Consider the following 27,770-nt stretch of genomic DNA (forward strand, 5'->3'; position numbering starts at 1 on the left):
GACCAGGGTGGGATCCTTCCGATACACCTACGGGGCCTGGGCACACAAATGCTCCTAGAGGGGGTGAATACAGAAGCATGTGTTGATGACAGTTCTACTGTCTCCATTAGAGGCTCAGGCTTTTGGCATAGATGGTAAAGCGCTCATTTATGGACTGCAGCTTTGTACGATTGTGCCCCCCACGGCACCTCTTTTTCTATATACATAGATTAGTAGGATACACTATATTTAGATACTTCAAATTCTGCCTGAGACACCTTTTGATATTTGTCTCCGTACTCAATAAATGGTGAAACACTAAATGTGATGGTGTTCTTTGTTCAAATGTACAGTATGCATGAAACGTATATTATGGAAAACATGCCTCACACTCAGTCATAGTTCATAGTAGAATAATGGATTGGCAAGAATTTGGCACCGTCAAATTTTAGAAGGTTAGTAGGAAAGTTAGGCTAATCATTTCAACCTCTTAAATATATTCACTGAACATTTAGTATTTGAAACTTAAACATTAATTTCCCAACTGCTTTTTCTATAATCCTGCAGACTCTTTCTCCATACCTTATATTCCAATGCATCCAACGTTATGCATGCCCACCATGATATTGGGCAGCTACTGACATTTGAGAACTCATCTGGTTTACAAAACAAGGATATGCTGTGTTGTCTAGTATGCATATTCTATGCAAAGTATTTGATATAATGTTTCTTTAAGCCTGCAACTAGTTACTTGAAATTAGTCATATAATCATTCCAAAGCATGATTCAAAAATGTAATTCAGCAGGCAAATGTACATTTACAGTAGCTGGCTAGGATAGTCAAACTGTAATATTGGCTATCATTCAATAAATTGGCTAAATGGTCAACAGAATTACCTCTTCATACAATCAATACAATTTGTATTGCACGCTGCATATTTCAAGCGCACTCAAAACCAGATATTTATCTCATTTTAGTCTTTGGGAGCTCATCACACAAATACAGAAAGCAGCTCGAGTTTTAATTTGAGCAGACGGTGTTGAAATATACTTTTTATGATAATGTGCAAGAATTGAATGTGCCAACATTTTTATAGTCATCATAAGAATGTTTTACTATCATATACAAAAAAAAATCAGCTCCTCCCTTGAAGGGGATTGATTCGGCCCACCACCTAATATTCCTTCCTCGAAGGGGATTGATTCGGCCCACCACCTTATACTGTAAAACGTTCTATTTTTGCATACAGAGAATGTGTCATGTGAAATTGCGTTGTTAACCGCTATTCGTTGCATCCTCATATCTAATTAATCAGCTTTTGTCAAAACTGAAATGAGTATGACATCTTGTCATTTTTAGTATACTCGATTTTCAAAATGTCACATACTATAAAGCTTTCACAAGTATGGGTATTCGGACATTGCCCCGGTGTCTTTTGGCAAATCTCAATTATACTCCTCGTGTCTTCTCTCCTTCTCGAAACCCATTGGAGAAGGTCAGAGGGGAGGGACCTCTGGCTTTCTCATCCAATTGGTTTTGAGAAGGAGGTGAGGAGAGAGGAGTATGCAATTGAGATGCTCCCTTTCTCTCCCCGGTAGGCTATAGCAAACACAACTCTCCCCACCTGTTCGCCACTTCCTTCATTCCTACATTCTTGGGCGTTCTTTTTAGTCCACAATAGAGAGCAATAGTAATGGCGTCTTTTTGTAGGCACTAACTCTGCCATGGCTTGTTGGTCAAAGCCTTTGGGGAAATGAATAGGGTTTATGGAGAGTTTTTGGATAAACGCTGAATATAAGGTCTGTGGTAAACACAGGCTTAGGAGATCCAATATGTTTTGTTCTATGAGATAGTCTTCATCAACCAATGTCACTTTTGGATAATTTGTAAGCATTTATGTAATCAAAACAAACAAAGGCTTCATAATACACACACAGGTAATGTTAACTGACTGATATTATCTCATAGAACAAAATGTATAAGATCTCCTAAGCCTGTGTTAACCTCAGACATTTCCCCATTTATTGCCCCCATAGGAATGGCTGAATGAACCAGAGGTAACTCATTTCTGTTTTTCAGGGATATCCTAAACAGACCGAAACAGTTTGTGCATATATTATGGTCCTTTTCGTCTTTGGCAAGGTTTTTTTTGTCTGTTCGCGCACACATTTTTTCTCGAGGCAAGGCGGATTCTTCAATGAAGTGTTTGTTGCCATTCAACGATAGACTCATTTAATTTTTTTCCACTTGATACTGCACCAAACATCTTAGTTAGATGTGAAATTGCGCAACTAAGATCTCTTCTGCAAAAACTATTCTGATTATATCGTTGAATGACAAAGAATGGCTATGACGTCTCAAGATGGACAAATAGTATGCGAGCACACTCATTCGGCTAGGCACCAGCTGAACCAAAGCCTTTAGATCGACACACATGATATCTCTCCGTTTTCTGTCCCACTGGGCCAAGATAATACTATGCTACAGACTCCAAATACACAGACAGAGATGCCAAAATACGCTTGTAGGGAGCGACTGTGTTGGCTGGATACAAGGTTGTCTTTTATGTGGTCAGGGTCCACTGAGTGAGCTTCATTGAGAACACATGCTGTCGGGTGTGGAGTTATAAGGGAAAGGGTGTTGAAAATGGTTGACTTGACTGAACATAGACAGAGAGATATCATGTGTGGCTTTAGTTCACCAACGAACAGACATGCTTACTGTACATTAGCTTGGTGAATGGGACCTACCCACATGCAGGGTTACATAAAGTGTAGTCAATTTTAATTGGTTTAGGGCAGAACAAATGTGATTGGTTTCTAAAAGTTCAGTGGGCAAAGTTTGCCAGATGCACACCTTTTGAAAACATGTTTTGAACTGAGAATCTTGTTAAATAAAACGTTTTGAAATCATTATTGTGTTACAGTAGTCAGACAAACGTGACAATATCGCTAAGATACAACTGGTCTGACTTGAAGCAAATAGTAAAATGTAGCAAGCTAGCAGCAACATGCTAAGCTAATCAGCGCAAGCTTGCTAGCTAAGCATTTAGAAACCTCTTAGCTACTACTGTTAAATTAATACATAGAGCTAGCTAGCTAGGTGTCGAACATACAAGTAAGTAATTTGCTTTATTGAAATGTTAAGTTGAATAAGCCATATGAACTTAAAAAAATGGGGATGACATATGCTGCCCCAGGGGCAACAGCATCGTAAGAAGCTAAGCTAAACAGAGCTAGTTGGTTAGCAGATAGCTAACTCTTACTAATGTTGAGTCAGAATAGAACTAGCTAACTAGTTAGGTTTCAAATATACCTGTCACATGTGCTCGCTCTCTGGCCTCTACGTCACCAGGCTGCTCATTATAGCGCACAACTGTCACCATCGTTACGCGCACCTGCACGTCATCAGACTCACCTGGACTCCATCACCTCCCTGATAACCTTCCCTATATATGTCACTCCCTTTGGTTCCTTCCTCAGGCGTTATGGTTTCTGTTCCAGTGTCATGTCTGTGCGTTGTTTGTGGTTTGTATTATGTTGCGTTTATTTATTAAAACACTCACTCCCTGAACTTACTTCCTGACTCTCAGCGCACATCGTTACATATTAACGCCTCACCTAAGGGAAGCATTAGGGAGTGTTTTTTTTTATGTGTCAGTGGGAATGAAGTCTGGTCCGGGAGCAGCTTCAGGCTCAGCCAGATCGCCAGGCTCCCCTGCCTCCACCGGCTCGTCAGGCTCTCATGCCTCAGCCAGATTGCCAGGCTCCCCTGCCTCCGCCGGGTCGTCAGGCTCTCATGCCTCAGCCGGTCTGTCAGGTTCCAGCCTCCTCAGCCGGCAACAGGTTCCTGCGCATCAGCAAAGGACACCCTCTCCCTCTCCGGCCTCTAGGTCCCCAGGCTGCGCGTTATGGCGCACACCTGTCACCGTCGTTACGCGCACCTGCGTGTCAGACTCACCTGGACTCCATCACTTCCCTGATAACCTGCCCTATATATGTCACTCCCTTTGGTTCCTTCCCCAGGCGTCATTGTTTCTGTTCCAGTGTCATGTCTGTGCGTTGTTCGTGTTTCTTGTTTTGTATTATGTTGCGTTTTATTTAAACACTCACTCCCTGAACTTACTTCCTGACTCTCAGCGCACATCATTACAATACCAGTAACTCAGCTCCCGCTTATTACAAATACTTAGTTGAATAAGTTACATAAACTTAAAAATTGGAATGGACTGTTAAAATGCTAAACTGAACTAGCTGGCTAAGCAGCTCTTACTAATGTTGAGTTGTACAATTGAGGTAGGTCTCAAATATGCCAGTACATGAAAAAAAGAAGCAAAAATAAGTGGTAAGAGATGAAACTGGAATGCACTGTTTAAATGCTGCTCCAGGGGTATTCATGTTAGTCTGGGTAAAGATAACCATAGGATATCATTTAGATAAGTCCATGGCTTTTTGTATTACCTTGTGTGCTTGAAGTCTGCTCTTGGGGCACCAAGTGATCTTGACCCCAAATAAAATTTCTGCCCCTAGGGCAGCATAAAGTCTGTTCTAATTGTTGTTTTTAAAACAAACATGAATCTTTTCACACATACCAAAAAACGTGTGTGATATTTCTACAGTTGTCCCTGCAGTGTACGCTCAAACCAGTTTGATTAGAACGCTTATTTACAATGTCTAGTTTCGATTGACACAACAGTCAGCATTTGAGCTGGCCACACTGTTTCTTTCACAGAAACATTTTGCACAAACACGGTCCTTACAAAGTTATGTCCTGAATGTGAGCAGTTTATTTTGGATGCAATTTTCAGACATTCACAGAAGTAGCGACAGCATAACACAATTCTCATCCAGACCGGAAAATGTAGGTTGCATTTGTCCTAGTGCTAACAGAGGAAAGATTGGCATAACAGAAGCAGTCATATTTAGATATTTATTACTATTTCTGACTCATCACATCACTGATCTAAATAATTGCTCTAAATAATTGCGTAAAACACTTTCTAGAAATCATTAGTAATCCGACGATGGATAGTTTGTGCACGCCGCCATGTTTGTTTTTTTGCGTCAACCAAAGATAAGAGGAGACCAGATGAGTTTGGTCTGTTTGCAGTATACATGCTGAAGGGGTTGTGTTGTCTATGATTATTCACTTCCCTTCATTCACTTCCGGAAGTTTACTCAAAAGATGAGCGAATCATTCCTTCACCTCATTATAACATCTTTGTTCTGACAGATGCAGAATGCATTGTATAATGCCAACAAACATTATAAAACTAAAACTTGTAATAAAATTTGTGAAATTGACAAGTTGAAACATAGCCTATACATAATTAACAGGCAGCGAGTGTTAACTGTCCCGTTGCGTAACAGTCACATTTCAGAACAGTGAGTGCGTTCTGACATCATGTGCATAAAACAACACACGCTAGGGCGACCGTTCGAGATATTTGGAACTGACGTGTGAAAAGGTTAATTGACCTACTGTCAGATTTGAAACCTAACTTGCTAGCTATTTTCTATTTTTCTAATTTAACATGAACAAACTTTTGGGATAGTCCATCTGTATATGCTCTACAGACTATCTACTAACCCTAACCTTTATCCTAACCCTACACTTAACCCTTACCCTAACCCTAGCCCTAACTCTAAGCGTAACCTTACCAAGCAGTTGCTTATCAACAGATAGTCAGTTGCGTATTAACAGATAGTTTGCTGATATTATGACCATCTGTAGAGCATCTCCAGATGGACTATCCAAATAAAGTGTGCCCGTTTGGAGGTAGCTCTCTGCTCAGAAAAGTTACATTTAGCTTAGCATTTTACGTTTATGCCCCCGGGACAGCATAACTGTTAGCTGACTGACTTGTATATTTGACACCTAGCTTGCTAGCTCTATTTATTAATTCAACATGAGTAGCTAAGTGGTTGGTAAATGCTTAGCTAGCTAGCGCTGATTAGCTTAGCATGTTGCCGCTAGCTTGCTACGTTTTACTCTTTGCTTCAAGTCAGGAGACCAGTTGTATCTTAGAGATATTCTCACAATTGTCTCACTACTGGAACACAATAATGATTTCAAAACATTACAACTTGTAACTCAAAGTTTTATTTACAATATTCTCAGTTCAAACCTTGTTTTCAGAAGTTGTGAATCTGTTAAACCTTTTAAAAACCAATTGAATTTGTTCTGCCCTAAACCCATTCCGATTCTTTCTGCATTAGAACAAAGTTGACTACACGTTCTGTCAATCTGCTACTATCTCCCAGGAGAGCATACCTGTTTTACATTAACCTCCCCCTATACAGAACACCAATATATATAACATGCGGGAGTAATCTTTGGCATGTAGTAAACAACCTTGTTATTTGGTGTATTGTGTTGTGTTCTCCCCACACTACAGGTTTCTACATGTACATCGAGACGTCCCGGCCTCGGAAGGAGGGTGAGGTGGCGAGGCTGGTCAGTCCCTTCTTCAACGTGGTGCCCAAGAACCCATATGGCATCGCCAACCCCCCAGCATACTGCTTCAGTTTCTTCTTCCACATGTACGGCAAACACATTGGTAAGAAAGACATCTGTCTTTTTCCCTCCAACACAAAACATCAAGAAACAAACTAAGGACGTGTTCCTGTTACCGATATATTAATTCTCTGTATTCGAACCTCGATACATTAAGCATAAGATCTTCCCTCTAGTGGTGTGGCAGGTAGCCTAGTGGTTAGAGCGTTGGGCCAGTAACCGAAAGGTTGCGGTATCAAATCCCTGAGCTGACAAGGTAAAAATCTAGCGTTCTGCCCCTGAACAAGGCAGTTAACCCACTGTTCCCCTGTAGGCTGTCATTGTAAATAAGAATTTGTTCTTAACTGACTTGCCTAGTTAATTGAGACTCTCTCTTTCTAATCGCATAGCAACATGTAATTATCCATGTTAGATCAATTGTGAGATCCTTAATTTTGCTTGATGAGTCTATTTCGAAATGCACTAGCTAGGGCAAAGCAAACGTTAGCTCAAATACAGGTTGCTACAAGTGGTGGTGTAGATCAGCATGTTATTTGTGAAACGACATGTTCTGAATCAGCCTATTCTAAAGTCTTTGTCTAAATGTAACATCTATTCAAATGTGATTAGGGTCCCCGGAAAAAAACAGTGACCAAAACTTTAGTTCCTAACCTGTCATAACTCCTACTTGGCTTTTTCATTTGTTGTCATGCCAAACAACACCAACCTTAGAATTAGAATAAGCATTCTATGTCTATGATTCCAACAGTTCACCCAAGTGTATTGAGCTATATTGCAAGTCAAATTGTGATATTGGTTTGAAAAATCACAACTAGATTTTTTGCCTATATCATGCAGCCCCAAATATTTGGTGGCACAGAAAGAAAGGAAAAGGGATATCTTCTTCATGAGATGTGCTTCAAAAGTAAGTAGGATTCATATATTGTTGGTCCAATGTAGGCTATATCAATAAATCAATTTTAAAAAAAATCAATTTTTCTGGTGCTCCTAAATTGTATGCGATGCTTCAGACTTTTTTTTAAAATTAGGAGCACCAGTGCTACCAATTAAATGTTTTAATTAAGAGCCCTGACCACATTATTTTTGTTTATTATTGTGATTTCTTATAAATTGTGATGTGGTTTCAGAGAGCAAACGTTTATCCGAAAGCATCCCTGTCTACAACCATTTCCTCTCGCCCAGTGAAGAGGCACTCTGCTACTAATGCTCTGCTCCCAGACTCTTCTCACACTGGACCCAATCAGTGTGTGTGTGTGTGTGTGTGTGTGTGTGTGCGTGCATGCCTGCGTGTGAGTCAAGAGTAAGATTGGATATCTGGCAGTGAAGCCAGCTAGTACCAGCAAGTATCCTATTCCCGGCTTGTACACTCCAGTGTGTGTGCATGCGTGCATCTGCATTTGTGAGTGTGTGTGTGTGCGTGTGTATATAACTCCACGGTGAAGACTATCAATCCACCAGAGAGTAGTATAAAGTACTACAGCAGCTTAGGAACAGCAGGGGAGGGAGGAAGGGAATAGGACTAGAGATGTCCCTGGTCTCCCCTCTTCTGATAATAGCGTAGGGTACCTCACCTCTTACATTACCTTCTCATTGTCTCTGAGTGTCGCCAAGGTAGACTGCAGAAATAAATATGTTTGCTGTGAAGAGCTCTAAAGCGTATGCCATCGCTGTGTAAGACAACTGCTGGTGAAACAACATTGCCCTGCACCAATCACTTAAGCGAGGGAACTGAGACTGAGGGAGCTAGCTAGCTACTGTACCATCCATCTGACAAAGGGCTCAGCTAGAGATAGCATCAAGATGAGCGATGTGGTTGATTTAGCTACAGACATATGCGCGTACACACACAATACATTAAGAAAATATTCAGACCCCTTGACTTTTTCCACATTTTGTTATGTTACAGCCTTATTCTAAAGTTGATTTAATTGTTTTTTCCCCCTCATCAATATACACACAATACCCCATAATGACAAAGCAAAAACGGGTTTAGAATTTTTTTACAAATGTATAAAAATACAAAATACAGATATAACATTTACATAAAGTACAGTCAAAAGTTAGGACACACCTACTGATTCAAGGGTTTTTCTTTATTTGTACTATTTTCTACATTGTACAATAATAGTGAAGACATCAAAACTATGAAATAACACATGGAATCATGTGGTAACCAAAAATATGTGTTATATATTTGAGATTCTTCAAAGCACAGTAGCCACCCTTTGCCTTGATGACAACTTTGCACACTCAACCAGCTTCACCTGGAATGCTTTTCCAAGGAGTTTCCACATATGCTGAGCACTTGTTGGCTGCTTTTCCTTCACTCTGTGGTCCAACTCATCCCAAACCATCTCAATTGGGTTGAGGTCGGATGATTGTGGAGGCCAGGTCATCTGATACAGCACTCCATCACTCTCCTTCTTGGTCAAATAACCCTTAGACAACCTGGAGGTGTGTTGGGTCATTGTCCTGTTGAAAAACAAATGATAGTCCCACTAAGCGCAAACCAGATGGGATGGCGTATCGCTGCAGAATGCTGTGGTAGCCATGCTAATTAAGTGTGCCTTGAATTCTAAATAACTCACAGACAGTGTCACCAGCAAAGTATCCCCACACCATCACACCTCCTCCTCCATGCTTCACGATGGGAACAACACATGCAGAGGTCATCCGTTCACCTACGGCGGTTGGAACTAAAGAAATCTACAATTTGGACTCATCAGACCAAAGGACAGATTTCCACTGGTCAAATGTCCACTGCTTGTGTTTCTTGGCGCAAGCAAGTCTCCTCTTCTTATTGGTGTCCTTTAGGAGTGGTTTCTTTGCAGCAATTCGACCATGAAGGCATGATTCACGCAGTCTCCTCTGAACTGTTGATGTTAAGATGTCTGTTACTTGAACTCTGTGAAGCATTTATTTGGGCTGCAATTTCTGAGGCTGGTAACTCTATTGAACTTATCCTCTGCACCAGAGTTAGCTCTGGGTCTTCCTTTCCTGTGGCGTTCCTCATAGCGCTTGATAGTTTCTGGGACTGCACTTGACGAAACTTTAAAAGTTCTTGAAATTTTCCGCATTGACTGACTTTAATGTCTGTAAGTAATGATGGCCTGTCATTTCTCTTTGCTTATTTGAGCTGTTCTTGCCATAATATGGACTTAGCCCTATTTGGTAAAAGACCATCTTCTGTACACCACCCCTACCTTGTCTCAACACAACTGATTGGCTCAAACGCAAGAAGGAAAGAAATTCCACAAATGAACTTTTAACAAGGCATACCTGTTAATTGAAATGCATTCCAGGTGACTATCTCATGAAGCTGGTTGAGAGAATGCCAAGATTGTGCAAAGCTGTCATCTATCAAGGCACAAGGCGAGACCCAGATGCAGACAGAGGAGTCAGATGGTTTCAGTCTTACAATGGTTATTAATCCAAAGGGGTAGGCAAGAAAATGGTTGTGGACAGGCAAAAAGGTCAAAACCAGATCAGAGTCCAGGAGGTACAGAGTCCCCCTCGCGTATCCGAACCAGGTGGTAGGCATTACGAAGGTCCAACTTGGAAAATATGGTGGACCCCTGGAGAGGTTAAAACGCAGAAAAGAGGAGATGTAGGGGGTAACGATTCTTGACAGTAATGTTGTTAAGTCCCCGGTAGTTAATGCACGGACGCAGGGTCTTGTCCTTCTTCTTCACAAAGAAAAACCCTGCACCGGCAGGAGATGCAGACGGACGGCCCCAGTGGCCAGAGACTTCTCTATGTACTCCTCCATAGCTTTGGTCTCTGGTCCGGACAGAGAATACAACCAACCCCGAGGTGGTGTAGTGCCTGGGAGAAGGTCAATGGCACAATCATAAGGACGTGCGGGGGAAGGGAAGTAGCACGTGCCTTACTGAACACTTCCAGAAGGTCATGGTATTCAGTAGGAATAGCAGAGACATCCACAGTCTTGCTAACATCCTGAGGAAGACGACTTGGGCAAGGCTGTGCTGCTTGAAGGCAGTGGGAATGGCAAAAGGGACTCCAACCCAGGATGGAGCTTGTGGTCCAGTCAATCACAGGATTGTCCTTTTGTAGCCAGGAAAATCCCAAAACAACCGAAACATGGGGAGATGCAATGAGGAGGAACTGTATGGTCTCACTGTGGTTACCAGAAACCCGTAATTGAACGGGCACAGTAATATGGGTGACTTCCCCTATAGAGTGGCCGTCCAGTGCCCTAGCATCCATGGGAACAGAGAGAGGCTGAGTGGGAATACCAAGCTCCGAAGCAATAGTGGCATCCATAAAACTTTCATCAGCCCCAGAGTCAGTGAGCACTCGGAGAGACTTAGATTGGTCTCCCCACAGCACAAGTACAAAAAAAGGTGTGTGGGTGATGGGAATTAGAGAACTCCCAGTCTGACTCACTAGTTACAAGGGTTTCCTAATAGGGCAAGTAGCTATAAAATGTCCTGCCCCTCCACAGTACAGACAACAGTTATTATTCAACCTCCATGAGCGTTCCCGAACTGATAACCTAGCTCTTCCCAACTGCATAGGCTCAGGAGTATCCAACACACCCATCGTGGATTCACGAGAGGACTCGGGTGGCTTCGAATCCTCTCGGAAGAGCTGCCTTCGGAAACTTCCGGATTCCCTTGAAGGTGAACGCGCTATAGCGGGTGCACGAGTGTGCCCGAGACCAGACCTGCTCTCACTCTTGCATTCCCTTAGGCGTCCGTCAATTTTAATGGTTTGGGCAATAAGGGAGTCGAGATCCACCGGCAATTCCCAAGCAGCTAGCTCATCCTTTACCTCCTCGGATAATCCGTGCAAAAAAGATTCCAGGCACTCTCGTCGGCCAAAGTGCGAAAATCAACCGCATAGTCTGCCACACTACGGGAGTTTTGACGTAAGTCAAGCAGTTTACTGGCCTCCTTTCTCCCGGAAACCGGAGATTCAAATACCTTCCTCACTTCTGCCATGAATTCCTCCAGATGACCACAAATGGCAGATTATTGCTCCCAAACTGCCATAACCCAGGAGAGCGCCCTTCCCGACATTAGCCTAATAATATACGCTATCTTCGATCTGTCTGAAGGAAACGAAGATGGCTGTAGCTCAAAAATAAGCGAGCACTGAGAAAGAACCCTGGCAGGTACCAGGATTCCCCGAATATTGCTCCGGAGGAGGTAAGTGGGGTTCTCGGGGAGCCAGGATAGGCTATACAAACTCACCACAGATAGGGAAAAATTACTGGGTGATTGGGGTTTTTAGAGGTGGCAGGCAGCCTCTGAGCTAACTCCCTGATTTGCTCCATAATAGCCTTTAACCCATGGTCGTGGCGTTCCATCAAGGACCTGAGCCCTTCCAAAAGGCCTTTTACCAACTCCTCATGTCTCCTAATGGTGGCTGCCTGCAGGGAGACAGTGTGGCGGAGCTGGTCCAAGTCTGCTGGTTCTGTCATGGCCAGTTCATACTATCAAGGCGCAAGACGAGACACAGATGCAGACACAGAGGGCAGCTGGTTGGAGTCTTACAATGTTTATTAATCCAAAGGGGAAGGCAAGAGAATGGTTGTGGACAGGCAAAAAGGTCAAAACCAGATCAGAGTCCAGGAGGTACAGAGTGGCAGAGTGGTTAAGGCAGGCAGAATGGTCAGGCAGGTGGGTACAAAGTCCAGAAACAGGCAAGGGTCAAAACCGGGAGGACTAGAAAAAGGAGAATGCAAAAAGCAGGAGAACGGGAAAAATGCTGGTTGACTAGGAAACATACAAGACAAACTGGCACAAAGAGACAGGAAACACAGGGATAAATACACTAGGAAAAATCAGCGACACCTGGAGGGGGTGGAGACAATCACAAGGACAGGTGAAACAGATCAGGGCATGACATCATCAAGGAAAAGGGTGGCTACTTTGAGGAATCTCAAATATAACATATATTTTGATTTGTTTAACACTTTTTTGGTTACTACATGATTCCATATGTTATTTCATAGTTTTGATGTCTTCACTATTATTGTACAATGTAGAAAAAATAAAGAAAACCGTGGACTGAGTAGGTGTATCCAAACTTTTGACTGGTACTGTAACTATTCAGACCCTTTAGTCGGTACTTTGTTGAAGCACCTTTGGCAGCGATTACAGCCTCAAGTCTTCTTGGGTATGACCCTACAAACTTGGCACACCTGTATTTGTGCAGTTTCTCCCATTCTTCTCTGCATATCCTCTCAAGCTCTGTCAGGCTGGATGGGGAACGTTGCTGCACAGATATTTTCAGGTCTCTCCAGAGATGTTAGATCAGGTTTAATTCTCTGTATGGGCCACTCAAGGACATTCAGGGACTTGTGCTGAAGCCACTCCTGCGTTGTCTTGGCTGTGTGCTTAGGGTTGTTGTCCTGTTGGAAGGTGAACCTTCGCCCCAGTCTGAAGTCCTAAGCAGTCTGGAGAAGGTTTTCATCAAGGATCTATCTGTACATTGCTCCATTCATCTTTCCCTTGATCCTGACTAGTCTCCCAGTCCCTGCCACTGAAAAACATCCCCACAGATGTGATGCTTGGCATTCAGGCTAAGAATTCAATCTTCATTTCATCAGACCAGGGAATCTTGTTTCTTATGGTTTGACAGTCCTTTAGGTGCCTTTCCAAATCATGTCCAATCAATTGAATTTACCACAGCTGGACTCCAATCAAGTTGTAGAAACATCTCAAGGATGATCAATGGAAACAGGATGCACCTGAGCTCAATTTCAAGTCTCATAGGAAAGGGTCTGAATACTTATGTAAATAAGGTATTTCTGTTTATTATTTTTAACATTTGCAAAATATTTTTTTTTAAAAGCTGTTTTTTCTTTGTCATTATGTTGTATTGTGTGTAGATTGATGAGGGAAAAATACATGTAATTCATTTTAGAATAAGGCTGTAACGTAACAACGTGGAAAAAAGTCAAGGGCTCTGAATACTTTCCAAATGCACTGTACACACACACACACACACACACACACACACACACACACACACACACACACACACACACACACACACACACACACACACACACACACACACACACACACACACACACACACACACACACACACACACACACACACACACCTTCCCTGTGGAGAGCGATATGCTTACCCTACCCTAGTGGAATGGACATGTGGGGATGGCCATGTGGTGTTGGCTTCAAACATCTGGAGTGTGGTAGGAAGGGGGAGAGAGGGAGGAAAGGAGGTGGGCAAAGGGGGTCAGTGTGGAGATGAGAGGTCCTCCAACGCTCGGCCGAGGTTGAGTAGGCCGTGACATTTCCAATTCGCTCAGATTGATCGCCAGCCAAGCCCCACTCTCCATCTCCTCCATCCACCCCTCACCCGTCTGTGTTGTAGCTCAGGCCCATAGCCCAGGCCAAGGCCTGTTATGATGAATGGGCCGAATGTCAAGGGCTGGAGACATACTCAGACATTTCCTCCCTTTGCCTTGATGCTAGTATTATGCTAGTATCTCTCTCTCTCTCCCAACTCTCTCTCACTCTCTCATCTCTCTCCCACCTCTCCCTCCCTCCCTCTCTCTCTCTCTCTCTCTCTCTCTCCCTCTTTCTCTTCTCTCTGAGAGGAATTCTATTCTCTCTGCTGGTAAGGAATGTGGAATGTTTGTTTGGAACATTTGGAATCCACAACCCAGGAAATGTTGAGCTAAATGTTATACTTACTGCCACTGATTAAATATTAGGAGTTTCCAACCAACATTCCTTGTATGTAACTCGCACTAACACGCTTCATTGGCCAAGTGGAGCCGTTCACACCCTTGTTGCTTTGATATTTATCCTACATGTAAAGGCTTTATCACAACAGATCCATAGGAACGGACATTCACTCTCGAAAAGTGGGTATTTGTGTTACCTTGACTGATGTTCTGTGTGTTGTTCCCAGTGACTCACAGTAGAGTTGTGCCTCTGCTCTGTAGATCAGCGGTTCAGATTTACTCAGAGTTAGTTCGCTCACCCTCAGCTTAGAGAGTGTGGTGGCAGAAAGAGAGACTCAGAGATTAGAGAGAGAACATGTGAAAGAGAAATAGGGAGAGTGAGGCTCTCCAAATTTTGCTAACTGTCCGTTAGCTAGCTACCTGGGAGAAGGTCAAAACTAATTACTGAAGCACACTTCAAAGTTTGCCTTTGCAGCTGGTGTCACGTTTGTTTACAGGATTAAGTCCCAGAGTACACACACACACACACACACACACACACACACACACACACACACACACACACACACACGCACACACACACACACACACACACACACACACACACACACACACACACACGCACACGCACACACACACACACACACACACACACACATACTGTACACACACACACACCAAAGAGTCTCTTTTATGTGGAGCTTTGCAAAGTGGCCAGGGGATCAGGCCTGTTTCATTCATTAGTACTCCTCTGTAGCTCAGTTGATAGCGCATGGTTCTTGCAATGACAGGATAGTGGGATCGATTCCTGCTACCACCCATACTTGAAACAGATAAAAAATTGTCTGCTGAATGGCATATATTATTAGCTAGGAGTGCTAATTCTATATGTGCTCTGTGTAGCTTTCTATAGAGCTGAGCTCTCTCTGGGGGGATTTAATGGGAAGTGTTCAGTAGTTATAGAGGATTTAATCCTACCCTGCATTAAACTGTTTATCCCTTTGGGGTTTACTGTTGTGAGTCTATAGAAAAGGGATTCTCCCAAATAGAATTCTTAGGAGTGGACAGATGGAGAATTAATTGAATGATCCTTTTCCTCCTTTTCTTCAGAATACCGCATTAAAAGCCTTATACACTACATTCAGTTCTGTGACGTCAGTAAGGAATATCGCGGTGCATTTGCTCATCTGAATTGCATAGGCTGTACTTGCAACTATTGGAAAGAAAGAAGACACAAACGTTACTTCAACGTTCCTTCAGTATTAGTCTGCAACAGCTCCAAATACACGGACAGAGAGTACAGAATATGCTTGTAGGGAATGCAGGAGTTGGCTGGAGAGCTGCATTCGTAACACACACGCACCTACAGTACAGTACAGGAGACATCACTACACTACCTACAGTACATTACAGTGCAGGAAGTTCAAAGACACTGTCAGCCAGGCTGACACCAGCTCAACAAGATCCCTGTCCCCTCTCATGTAAACACTTCAACAAACCCTCCGTTTCTCTCCTCTGCCATGTAAAACGCCTCAACACACCCACTCTCCTCTCCTCTCTCCTTTTAAATATCAAAATAGGGTCACGGGCCAAAACAGTTTGGGAACCCTTGCCATACAGTAAGCTGATGAGGAAGCTAATAGACAAAGGACAGGACATATAGCTCTCTCTCTCTCAGAAGTATACATAGTGGCCTGTACGTTAATGAGGCACCTCTCTCCCTCTCTCTCTCTCTCTCTTTCTCACTCTTTCTGTCTCTTTATCTCTCTCTCTTTTTCTTTGACTTAAACAAGGCCTCAGAGTAACAGTCCTGCTGTGCTTAAGGAGAAACCTTGTGTGGAACAAACACATGTCTCTTTGGCCTACTACAACAGACCAGTTGACGGTTTCACCAGCCACTATACTGCTATGATTCAACATTCTGTAATAATTCAATATTCTGCAATGATAGCGTCTAATAACAATAGGACCATATTATTTATTGGGCCTACATTGTGTTGGCCGACTAGGGTGACTTTTCTCTGCTGGTGATCTTAACCTTCTTTGATGCATTACACATATCAAAAGGTGCTAGTCCAGACTAGTAGTGTAACTGAGTCTTTGCATTGGACCTGTGTACAGGAGGCTTTTAACACCATGACGCCTCAATCAGACCGACAGCATACCATTTTGCGTAGCTACACATGCATCTACCATCTACCATACAAGTTGATGCATACGTTGGATCTATCCAACGTATATATCCATACAGAATGCACTGCAACTGCCTCTGTAACGTAATGCTGCGAGGCAAACGCAACATTCCATCGGGAATGAATATACTTCTAGTGTACTGAAACGCAATGACGCTGTCGATCTGATCAATGCGTGAAGGAATAATCTGCAGAGGAGCTGTAATGTTCTGTTTAGTTATAAGGAACAGGTCAGCTTTCAACTATTGCTGCTCATTTGAATTGAAACCTGTACTCAAGGCGTATGTATAAATGATTGCTTTGCCATATTTCTTGCAGTATTACTTTAGTGCCTTGTTGCAAACAGGATGCATGTTTTGGAATATTTGTATCCTGTACAGGCTGTTCACTGTGTCAATTAGGTTAGTATTGTGGAGTAACCTACAATGTTGTTGATCTATCCTCAGTCTTCTATCACAGCCATTAAACTCTGTAAATGTTTTAATGTCACCATTCGCCTCATGGTGAAATCCCTGAGTGGTTTCCTTCCTCTCCGGCAACTGAGTTAGGAAGAACGCCTGTATCTTATTAGTGACTGGGTGTATGGATACACCATCTAAACTGTAATTATTCACTTCACCATGCTCAAAGGGATATTCAAGGTCTGCTTTTTGAATAGGTGCCTTTCTTTGCAAGGCATTGAATCTGTTTGAAATATACTGCTTGACTGGGAGACCTTACAGATAATTGTATCTGTGGGATACAGAGTGTCATTCAAACGTCATGTTAAACACTATTATTGCACACAAAGTCCATGCAACTTATTATGTTAAGCAAATGTTTACTGAATTTAGGCTTCCCATAACAAAGAGGTTGAATATTTATTTACTCAAGACATTTCCGCTTTTGTAACAATTTCTAAAAACATAATTCCACTTTGATATTATGGGCTATTGTGTGTAGGCCAGTGACCAGAAATCTCAATTAAATCAAATTTAAGTTCAGGCTGTAACACAACAAAAAAATCTAGAAGTCAACGGGTGTGAATACTTTCTGAAGACACTGTATGTGCTCGGTCAAGCGCTCAATATTGAGGAGTTGGGAGATAAGGAAACAGTCAAATGTATTGCCTCCTTATTAGGAGTAAAGAGAATTATTATTAAAAAAAGTCAAGTTAGTACTTTTCAATCATTTGTACACATTGAAGAGAGGTTAAAATTCAAATGAGCAGCAACAGTTCTTTATAACTAAACAGAACTCAACTGAACATTACAGGTGCAGATTATTCCTTCATGCGTCTATCAGATCAACAGCGTCGTTGCGTTTCGGTACACCAGAAGTACATTCATTTCCAATGGAACGCTGTGTTTGCCTCGCAGCATAGCGTTGCAGAGGTAGTTACAGTGCGTTCTGTGTGGATATATACGTTGGATGTATACAACGTTTGCATAACTTGTATGGTAGATACAAGGGATATTGAGGATGCACCTCAGCCATGCTCAAGGTCCTAAATGATATCATAACCGCCATCGATAAGAGACAGTACTGTGCAGTCGTATTCATCGACCTGGCCAAGGCTTTCGACTCTGTCAATCACCACATTCTTATTGGCAGACTCAACAGCCTTGGTTTCTCAAATGATTGCCTCGCCTGGTCTGCCAACTACTTCTCTGATAGAGTTCAGTGTGTCAAATCGGAGGGCCTGTTGTCCGGACCTCTGGCAGTCTCTATGGGGGTGCCACAGGGTTCAATTCTCGGGCCGACTCTCTTCTCTGTATACATCAATGATGTCACTCTTGCTGCTGGTGATTCTCTGATCCACCTCTACACAGACAACACCATTCTGTATACTTCTGGCCCCTCTTTGGACACTGTGTTAACTACCCTCCAGACGAGCTTCAATGCCATACAACTCTCCTTCCGTGGCCTCCAACTACTCTTAAATGCAAGTAAAACTAAATGCATGCTCTTCAACCAATCACTGCCCGCACCTGCCTGCCCGTCCAGCATCACTACTCTGGACGTCTCTGACTTAGAATATGTGGAAACTACAAATACCTGGGTGTCTGGCTAGACTGTAAACTCTCCTTCCAGACTCACATTAAACATCTCCAATCCAAAATTAAATCTAAAATCGGCTTCCTATTTCGCAACAAAGCATCCTTCACTCATGCTGCCAAACATACCCTCGTAAAACTGACCATCTTACCGATCCTCGACTTTGGCGATGTCATTTACAAAATAGCCTCCAATACTCTACTCAACAAATTTGATGCAGTCTATCACAGTGCCATCTGTTTTGTCACCAAAGCCCCATATACTACCCACCACTGTGACCTGTACGCTCTCGTTGGCTGGCCCTCGCTTCACTCTCGTCGCCAAACCCACTGGCTCCAGGTCATCTACAAGTCTCTGCTAGGTAAAGCCCCCCCCCCACCCCAAAGGCAATTAATCCTTTGGCCGCCTTTCCTTCCAGTTCTCTGCTGCCAATGACTGTAACGAACTGCAAAAATCACTGAAGCTGGAGACTCATATCTCCCTCACTAGCTTTAAGCACCAGCTATCAGAGCAGCTCACAGATCACTGCACCTGTACACAGCCAATCTGTAAACAGCCCATCCAACTACCTCATCCCCATACTGTATTTATTCATTTATCTTGCTCCTTTGCACTCCAGTATCTCTACTTGCACATTCATCTTCTGCACATCTACCATTCCAGTGTTTAATTGGTATATTGTAGTTAATTCACCACCGTGGCCTATTTATTGCCTTATCTCCCTTATCCTACCTCATTTGCACTCACTGCATATAGACTTTTTGTTTTCTTTTTTTCTACTGTATTATTGACTGTATGTTTTGTTTATTCCATGTGTAACTCTGTGTTGTTGTATATGTCGAACTGCTTTGCTTTATCTTGGCCAGGTCGCAGTTGTAAATGAGAACTTGTTCTCAACTAGCCTACCTGGTTAAATAAAGGTGAAATAAAAAAATATATAAAGATAGTAGATACATGCGTTCAGTATAGCTGCGAAGCTACACAAAATGGTATGCAATGACGCTGTCGATCTGATTGAGGCGTCATAGTGTTAAAAGCCTCCTGTACACAGGTTGAATGTAAAGACTCAATTACAGCGCTAGTCTGGACTAGCATCAAACAAGGTTAAGATCACCAGTAGAGAAAAGTCACCCCTGTGGGCCGTGCTGTGGGTTTAATTGTGTTGTAGAAGATGGGACTAGCAAAAAGGTTGTGGGTTCGATTCTTTTGCGTGTCTTCATGTGTTAGCTGTAAGTCACTTGAGATAAAAGTATCTGCTGAATGACAATAATGATATTGAATATCGGTCGGTCGATGTTATTTTAAGTTAAGGGTTGGCCTAAGCGTCTGTTGAAAAAACAATATTCTGATTCATACTGTGATATAGAACCGGTAAAAGCCCTTGAGCTGATTATTGGCAGCATTTGACCTTTTGAACCTTTCTGACTGTGTCTGGCCATATCTGATCGTGTATCTATTTCCTTTAGGGACCCTGAAAAGCTCGCTGCAATATTACATTATGGATGATGCTTATTGGCAGTGCTTGACTGCATCTGACCCAAACCGTGTGTGACCGTCTCTGATCGCTTTTGACCATGTGTGACTTTGTGGCATCTTTCTAATCTGTAGGGACCCTAAACGCTTTCCTGAGACAGAAGGGTCAGACAGTGGCCGAGGGGCCCGCGTGGTCGCTGAGCGGTAACCAAGGCGACCGCTGGAAACAGGCCAAAGTCAGCATCCACCCAACCGCCTCTTTCCAGGTGAGTAAGATTGGACATATGATTGTGTGATTCGACGATTCAGGAGTCAGTAATGAGACGAATCCTAACTTAAAGTCTATGCCTATAACTGAAATATCGCTCTATCTCTCCCTCCATCTCTCTCTTTTTTCCCCCACCTGAGGTGGTGCTGGAGGGTATCCGAGGTCCGGGCATCGAGGGGGACATTGCAATCGATGACGTCACCCTTGAGGAGGGAGAGTGTCGAGATCTACCCCCCATTAGTAAGCACAAAAACACAGAAGGAGGAGTTTATCCCTAATTGCTGATCTATGGATAGTTGAATGTTTAACACCCTGATGGATAAGATAAGGATTTGGGAGAGGGTAAGCTCATTTTAGAAATGTGACTATGGTTGCTTCTAGAGGCAGAACCAAGGTCAGTTCTAAAGTCAGTTAGGATTTGGGGGTAGATAAATGAATCTGATTGTAATCTGTGCTCTCTCTCTGCCTATGAGGAGGAGCACATCTACCTGGCAGCTAGCGCCTCTCTAGTAATAAAAAACCCCCTGTGGATGTTGCCATAGCAACGGGGCTGTAATCACATGAATGATAGCAGTCCAGACGGAACGGAGCGACAGAACGAGCGACAGACCGCAGGGAGTGGAGCACCGTAATTGCAGAATGAGGGGAACAAACCGAGAGAGTGAGGGAAAATAGAAAAACGGGCCTGCAATTGACGAGGCGGCCATATTGGCAAGTTAGGAGGGGGAGGACTATGTTCCTCGCGGCAGGAGGGAGAAGATCTCTGGTTAAAGATTGGTTCTAAATGGACCTGTTACACACATATACACCGTCCTTTTTTCTTTGTCGTTTTGTCCTTTTAATTTTACGTTTATTTATTTTTTCCCAATCTGGTTTCATTTACACAGAAAATTGGAAAACGGGCAATAAACTTGTTAGTTTGAATTTTGTTTTAGATTACAGATTGAAGGGTGCTTGATTGTTTTTATATGAATTTAATAAAGGGAAACACTTAGGTACAATTGTTACGGACCTCTCTAATGTGATATTGCTTTTTCATCAAATGAATACATTCATAACAATGCAGCTATGAATATGATTTTGAGCATAGACTGGTCACTATTTCATCTACATTTACCATGTAAAACAAAAAATGTAAAATGTCTTAGCATATCTCCAGGAAGAATATCTTAATAAACTAAAGTAAACGAAACACTCTCCAGTCATTATACTTCCGAGACCAACAGATCCAATGTAAGTCATTTCAGACAGTGTGCTGTGCATTTGTCTGCAGTGAATCTGGTGCCATTACCATTCAGATCAGTTTAATCACTTCATTAGTAGTTAAAGAGTTAGTCACCCAGGTCGGGGACAGTCTCTAACTCTCTCCCTACATAATGGATTTACCATCGCTCACCGTGAATCTTACATGATCCTCACTGCCGCCGTGGAAAAAGCATGCGTTTTAATAAAATGTCTTATGTATCGTTTTTGACTTCGCCTGGATATTGTTTCTGGAGGTATTTTGGGGAGGAAATTCAAAATTGTGATTTCAGGGTCATGGTGACGTCAACTGTTGTTAAACGTCTTTTAATTCTGTCTCTGTCTCTGCCCCCATTTAGATCTCAGATCCTCAGCCCCGCCCACGTCCGCCCATATATGGCCGCTGAGTGTCACCTTGGCGATGACCTTCCTGTGGGGTCGAAGGTGACCCTGCCCTGCGTCGTCTGGCGGAGGCGAACGGTCCGACCCGGCCTCGGACCCGACCTTGACCCTGGCGTCTGTGTTCTTGTACCCTCAGCATCCAATCACCAAAGATTCAAGCATTTTAGAAGGCGGCAGCGAGGTGTTCCAAACACAGACCACCACCGAGGGCCCAAAAAATACCACAGAAATAAATAGTAATAAAAGAAGATTTGCAATTTTTTTTTAAGAGACAACTTTTCCAGAAAATTGCTCTCCAAGCGCAGGATTGTGAGCACTTTTACCAGCGCGAAGCAAAGCCAGGAGTTGTGACGCCTGGACTTTAGTGGGAGTGTTCACTATCGCAGTGGGATAACTATTTGTAAAGCACAAGGACAATTTTGCCAGTCAGTTAGGAAACTTAAATTGAAAGGTGTGGAGGAATTTAGAAATTGGGGACTTTTTGAAGAACAAAATAACTTTTCCCGGGCTTAACAAAACACATGGAATCAAAGCTTTTCTGTGTTTTATCTTATCTTCATTGAGTTGCACTTGATGCGCATCATGGACACTTTTCTCTCTGCCCAGCCACCCTCACCTGACCTCCACACCTTGACATGTCTCTCTCTCGGCTTGGTGCTGTACTGTAGAAAACAGAAACTCTGACAATGTTTAGTTATCCATCCCAGTTCCCTCTCCCCTCTTGCCCAGTAGCTGCCTAAGTATTTCACAACACTGTGCTCACTAGTCCAAGGTATCTGAGACCAGGAAGGCATGCCCAAGGTATGTGGGGCAGAGAGGAGGAGATGGGTAGGTGGGAGAGTTGAAGAGAAGGGTGGGGCAGAGAGGTGGCGAGGGGTAGTGGAGAGATTTGAAGGGGGTGGGGCAGAGAGCTGGAGAGGGGTAGGAGAAAGAGTTGAAGAGAGGTGGGGCAGAGAGGGGGAGGAGAAAGAGTTAAAGAGGGGTGGGGCAGTGAGGTGGAGAGGGGGAGGAGGGGGAGTTGAAGAGGGGTGGGGCAGAGAGGTGGACAGGGGTAGGAAGAGCTTTGGGGTTAGGACAGATTAAGTATATAGGGTGGTGGAGGTCTGTAGCAGTCAGATAGTGGTGGGTGGAGATGGACAGACAGACAGACAGACAGACAGACAGACAGACAGACAGACAGACAGACAGACAGACAGACAGACAGACAGACAGACAGACAGACAGACAGACAGACAGACAGACAGACAGACAGACAGACAGACAGACGTCCAAGGCAAAATGGAATACAGTGGCATAGTGGATGAGAGAAGTAGAGGATGGAGACCAGAGGGGAAGGAGTGGAGAGGAGGAGTAGAGGATGGAGACCAGAGAGGAAGGAGTGGAGAGGAGGAGTAGAGGATGGAGACCAGAGAGGAAGGTGTGGTGAGGAGGAGTAGAGGAAGGAGACCAGAGGGGAAGGAGTGGAGAGGAGGAGTAGAGGATGGAGACCAGAGGGGAAGGAGTGGAGAGGAGGAGTAGAGGATGGAGACCAGAGGGGAAGGAGTGGAGAGGAGGAGTAGAGGATGGAGACCAGAGAGGAAGGAGTGGTCAGGAGGAGTATGGAGACCAGAGAGGAAGGAGTGGAGAGGAGGAGTAGAGGATGGAGACCAGAGGGGAAGGAGTGGTGAGGAGGAGTAGAGGATGGAGACCAGAGAGGAAGGAGTGGTGAGGAGGAGTAGAGGATGGAGACCAGAGAGGAAGGAGTGGAGAGGAGGAGTAGAGGATGGAGACCAGAGAGGAAGGAGTGGTGAGGAGGAGTAGAGGATGGAGACCAGAGAGGAAGGAGTGGAGAGGAGGAGTAGAGGATGGAGACCAGAGAGGAAGGAGTGGAGAGGAGGAGTAGAGGATGGAGACCAGAGAGGAAGGAGTGGAGAGGAGGAGTAGAGGATGGAGACCAGAGAGGAAGGAGTGGAGAGGAGGAGTAGAGGATGGAGACCAGAGAGGAAGGAGTAGAGGATGGAGACCAGAGAGGAAGGAGTGGAGAGGAGGAGTAGAGGATGGAGACCAGAGAGGAAGGAGTGGTGAGGAGGAGTAGAGGATGGAGACCAGAGAGGAAGGAGTGGAGAGGAGGAGTAGAGGATGGAGACCAGAGAGGAAGGAGTGGAGAGGAGGAGTAGAGGATGGAGACCAGAGAGGAAGGAGTGGAGAGGAGGAGTAGAGGATGGAGACCAGAGAGGAAGGAGTGGTGAGGAGGAGTAGAGGATGGAGACCAGAGAGGAAGGAGTAGAGGATGGAGACCAGAGAGGAAGGAGTGGTGAGGAGGAGTAGAGGATGGAGACCAGAGAGGAAGGAGTGGTGAGGAGGAGTAGAGGATGGAGACCAGAGAGGAAGGAGTGGTGAGGAGGAGTAGAGGATGGAGACCAGAGAGGAAGGAGTGGAGAGGAGGAGTAGAGGATGGAGACCAGAGAGGAAGGAGTGGTGAGGAGGAGTAGAGGATGGAGACCAGAGAGGAAGGAGTGGAGAGGAGGAGTAGAGGATGGAGACCAGAGAGGAAGGAGTGGAGAGGAGGAGTAGAGGATGGAGACCAGAGAGGAAGGAGTGGAGAGGAGGAGTAGAGGATGGAGACCAGAGAGGAAGGAGTGGTGAGGAGGAGTAGAGGATGGAGACCAGAGAGGAAGGAGTAGAGGATGGAGACCAGAGAGGAAGGAGTGGAGAGGAGGAGTATGGAGACCAGAGAGGAAGGAGTGGAGAGGAGGAGTAGAGGATGGAGACCAGAGAGGAAGGAGTGGAGAGGAGGAGTATGGAGACCAGAGAGGAAGGAGTGGAGAGGAGGAGTATGGAGACCAGAGAGGAAGGAGTGGAGAGGAGGAGTAGAGGATGGAGACCAGAGAGGAAGGGTGGAAGACTGATGAGAAGAGAGGTTCTCTGGTCTCCACCCACAAGTGCTCCTTCCCCCTGCAGCTGAGGAACAGAAGCCACTTTCTGCCATGAAACAAAGTGCCTTCCGATTACAAACAGAACAGACCGAATTGCGAACTGGAATGGTAATATCAAACACACCAATGATGGTGATGATGTTTCCTCTGCTGTCACTCATGTTGGGCTATTTTCGACATGTTTCTTTTGACCCACAAGTGCTGGTGGGAGGCACACTGGCTCAGAGGGATTCAGTTCAAGTCGTGTGTGTGCCTGCATGTGTGAGTGTATGTTTTAGGGAAAGGATGGTGGAGGAAAGTCAGGCAGACTGGGGGGGGCATAGGTCACGGATTATTGCAAGTGGTCACAAACCAGGCAGTTGTGGCTGTTTAAAAAAAAAGGAATTAGTGAAAATGCAGAGACTGGGTAAAAACAATGGACTACAAAGGGAGGAGGAGACTGTGGAGCTTCTCAGAAAGACAGTCAGAGATCACATACTGTAAGAGGACAAAGACACTCGCTATCGATCGATTGCTTCGCTCTTTCCGAAAGCGACTCCATCCCAGCCGAACAGACCTTTTTTTTTAAAGAAAAGAACAGAACTACTGTTAAATAAACCATTGTGTTGTACAGGGAGGGGAGTAGGACGTGGCGACTGCAGGCTCTACGTTAGACGGAATAAAGTACACTCGCCCTCCACACTCCTCCGTCGTTCACATCCAACAATGTGTGAGAAAAAGATGAATAACGATGACGATAATAATATTGATATTTTATTACTCTAGCGAGAATGTTTCTCTGCTTTTACACAAACTGTGAAGATTGACTGTGGAAGAGCTACCTAAGACCCTCCATTACCTTAACCAGCTGGTTTTTAAAAACAACATATTGTAAAAAAAAAAAAGAAAAAAAAAAGAAAAGACTAAAAGAAATTGAGAAAAAAATCCGTACATTGTTGGTTATAAAAAAACAAACATTTAAGGACTTGTTGGTCTTGTTTCTTATATTCTTTCTGTTGGGAAAACTATCTGACTTTTGACTTCCTTTTATCTTCTTGTTGTCTCCCTTGCATTGCTGAAGTATCAAAAACCGACGATGGTAACACAAGCTAAACCTATTTGGTAGTTGTATAACTTGTACATGTAAAGAAGCTCTATTATAAAGGTTTATGATCAATGTTTTATGTTGGAGAACTGGAAGCACAACATATAAGCTCTCAACATATAAAATGCAGTATATATGGCACATATACTGTATGTGACCTGCTCAGACGAAGTCAGGCTTGTAGACCCCCGAGAAACATATTACACAATCATCGATTACATTGATTCATACAGTGTTACCCATCCAAAGAACACGAATGCAAAGAAATTATGTGGAAAAACAACCAGTCCCAGACGTTGTAGAATGAGTCTTACGAGACAATAAAGGACAAAGAATTTGGTTGGTATAGAATTGGCATTTGGTTGGTATTGCGACTTTTTAAGGCGCAGAAAATGTATTGTGATGAGAAGACATAGTACTGGAAATATAAGCCTGGTTCGGTCCGAGCGGGTTGTGTACAGGTACGGGCATATGCAGTGTACAATAGGTGTGATAAGAAACAGATACATGTAAAGAAAAAATATCATACATAACTAAACAGAGCAGAATGATAGGCAGCCATTGTAGAGCATTAATAACATCGTCTCATATTGTGTATGTTTTACTAGGAGATTATAACATTTACATGTACTGTCAATGCTGTAGAGTCTGGTTGGGTTCATGGGAAGAGGGAATTATTTCCTTGTTTTTTTTGTGCCCAGATCATATTGAATGTAAATGAAAAATGAGGGTGCCAATAATAAATCTTTGTTTGGAGGCCTACCTACACCCTTTCTAAAATACACGTTCACAGATATGTTACAGTTGTTCATCTCCAGAAAATGAGCCGTAGTGTTTTGCCACGCCCCGTGTTGTTGACCTCCGAAACTTTTATGGCTTTCATTGAGGTACCAACTTGTTTATTGATTTCTTCTGACCTGGACACAGTCACTGTACTTTGGCAATCTAACCACATACTGTATTGTACTCAAACAACTAATTACATGTTTTAAATTGAATACCAAGTCCCAAGTATGTTGGTTTAATATCCATGTGCATTATTTTTCATTTTGTGGGATAGGCTGGAATAAGACAAGTACTAAAGTGACCCTACGTTTCGCTTTACTTCCCGAGCAAGGAATTGTGTTATCTTGAGCTTTGACAACTTTTTGTTCTTGGGATCCTTGTAGGCACTTTATTGTCCATCAAAACAGAAGGGCTTTGTCACGTTGTGCCATTCTTCACCAGGTGTTAATATTATTACATCCCAATAATATAACATTTCACAGGAAGTGGCAACCCTTACCTGCATCGCTTCCTGTCACAATCGGTTTATGATCTTGGGGTGTATCTGAAGTTGCTTCCTCCTCTTGTCTTCTCTCCTTAAACTGCTCTAAAAACACCCTAGGCTAAGTGGAAGCAACATGATGGATATTTGGGAATTGGAATTTTGAACATGTCACTATGTTTTCCTTTCAGTGAAGAATGACCAAAGGAGACGAGGAGAGGAAGCCATTGAATTGCTATAGAAGAGTACTGAAGAGATAAAATTCTGTATTGTAAGTGATGTTTCTAAGAGCTGTGTAACGATTATGTTTCCTATCTTGTACTGTGCCAACTCCTTGTAATAATAACAACCTGTCATTCTTCTCTGTTCTGTGCTTTATTTATATATAATTAAGCTTCTTTTTCACTGTATTTCTTTGGATCTATCACCAATTTTTTGTGCCATACCTGCAACTAATGCTAAAATAAATAAAAAATATATTTTATGTTTGGGTTGTTGAATTAGTCCTGTTCTGGGAATGGAAGATGGGCACGCCTGTTTGTACACCTTCGTATCTGCTGCATGTGTAAATTCCTGAACAAGCACAATTTGTGTTGTCATTAGTCACCTTACGCCCTCTCTTCTCCTCGACGCACAGGTTTGATCTGGACACCTTCGTCCCGGCAGTTTGCCGTCTCGCAGATGCCCACTTATTCCTCCGGTGAT

At 43.5% G+C, this 27,770-nt stretch overlaps 1 protein-coding gene across 1 annotated transcript in view; it reads left to right on the forward strand.

The window, feature by feature from the left end:
• The window catches only part of LOC106571582 (MAM domain-containing glycosylphosphatidylinositol anchor protein 2), a 416,194-nt gene extending 388,770 nt beyond the window's left edge, over positions 1-27,424 (forward strand). Inside the window, exons 15-18 of the mRNA XM_014144816.3 lie at positions 6,378-6,539; positions 20,023-20,153; positions 20,296-20,395; positions 21,757-27,424. Coding sequence (XP_014000291.1) covers positions 6,378-6,539; positions 20,023-20,153; positions 20,296-20,395; positions 21,757-21,845 — 482 coding nt within the window. The 3' untranslated portion in view covers positions 21,846-27,424. The remainder of the gene's footprint in view (positions 1-6,377; positions 6,540-20,022; positions 20,154-20,295; positions 20,396-21,756) is intronic.
• Positions 27,425-27,770: the final 346 nt, after the last annotated feature.

The sequence above is a fragment of the Salmo salar genome, chromosome 15, assembly GCF_965601325.2.
Source record: "Salmo salar chromosome 15, fSalSal1, whole genome shotgun sequence".
Lineage (NCBI taxonomy): Eukaryota > Metazoa > Chordata > Actinopteri > Salmoniformes > Salmonidae > Salmo > Salmo salar.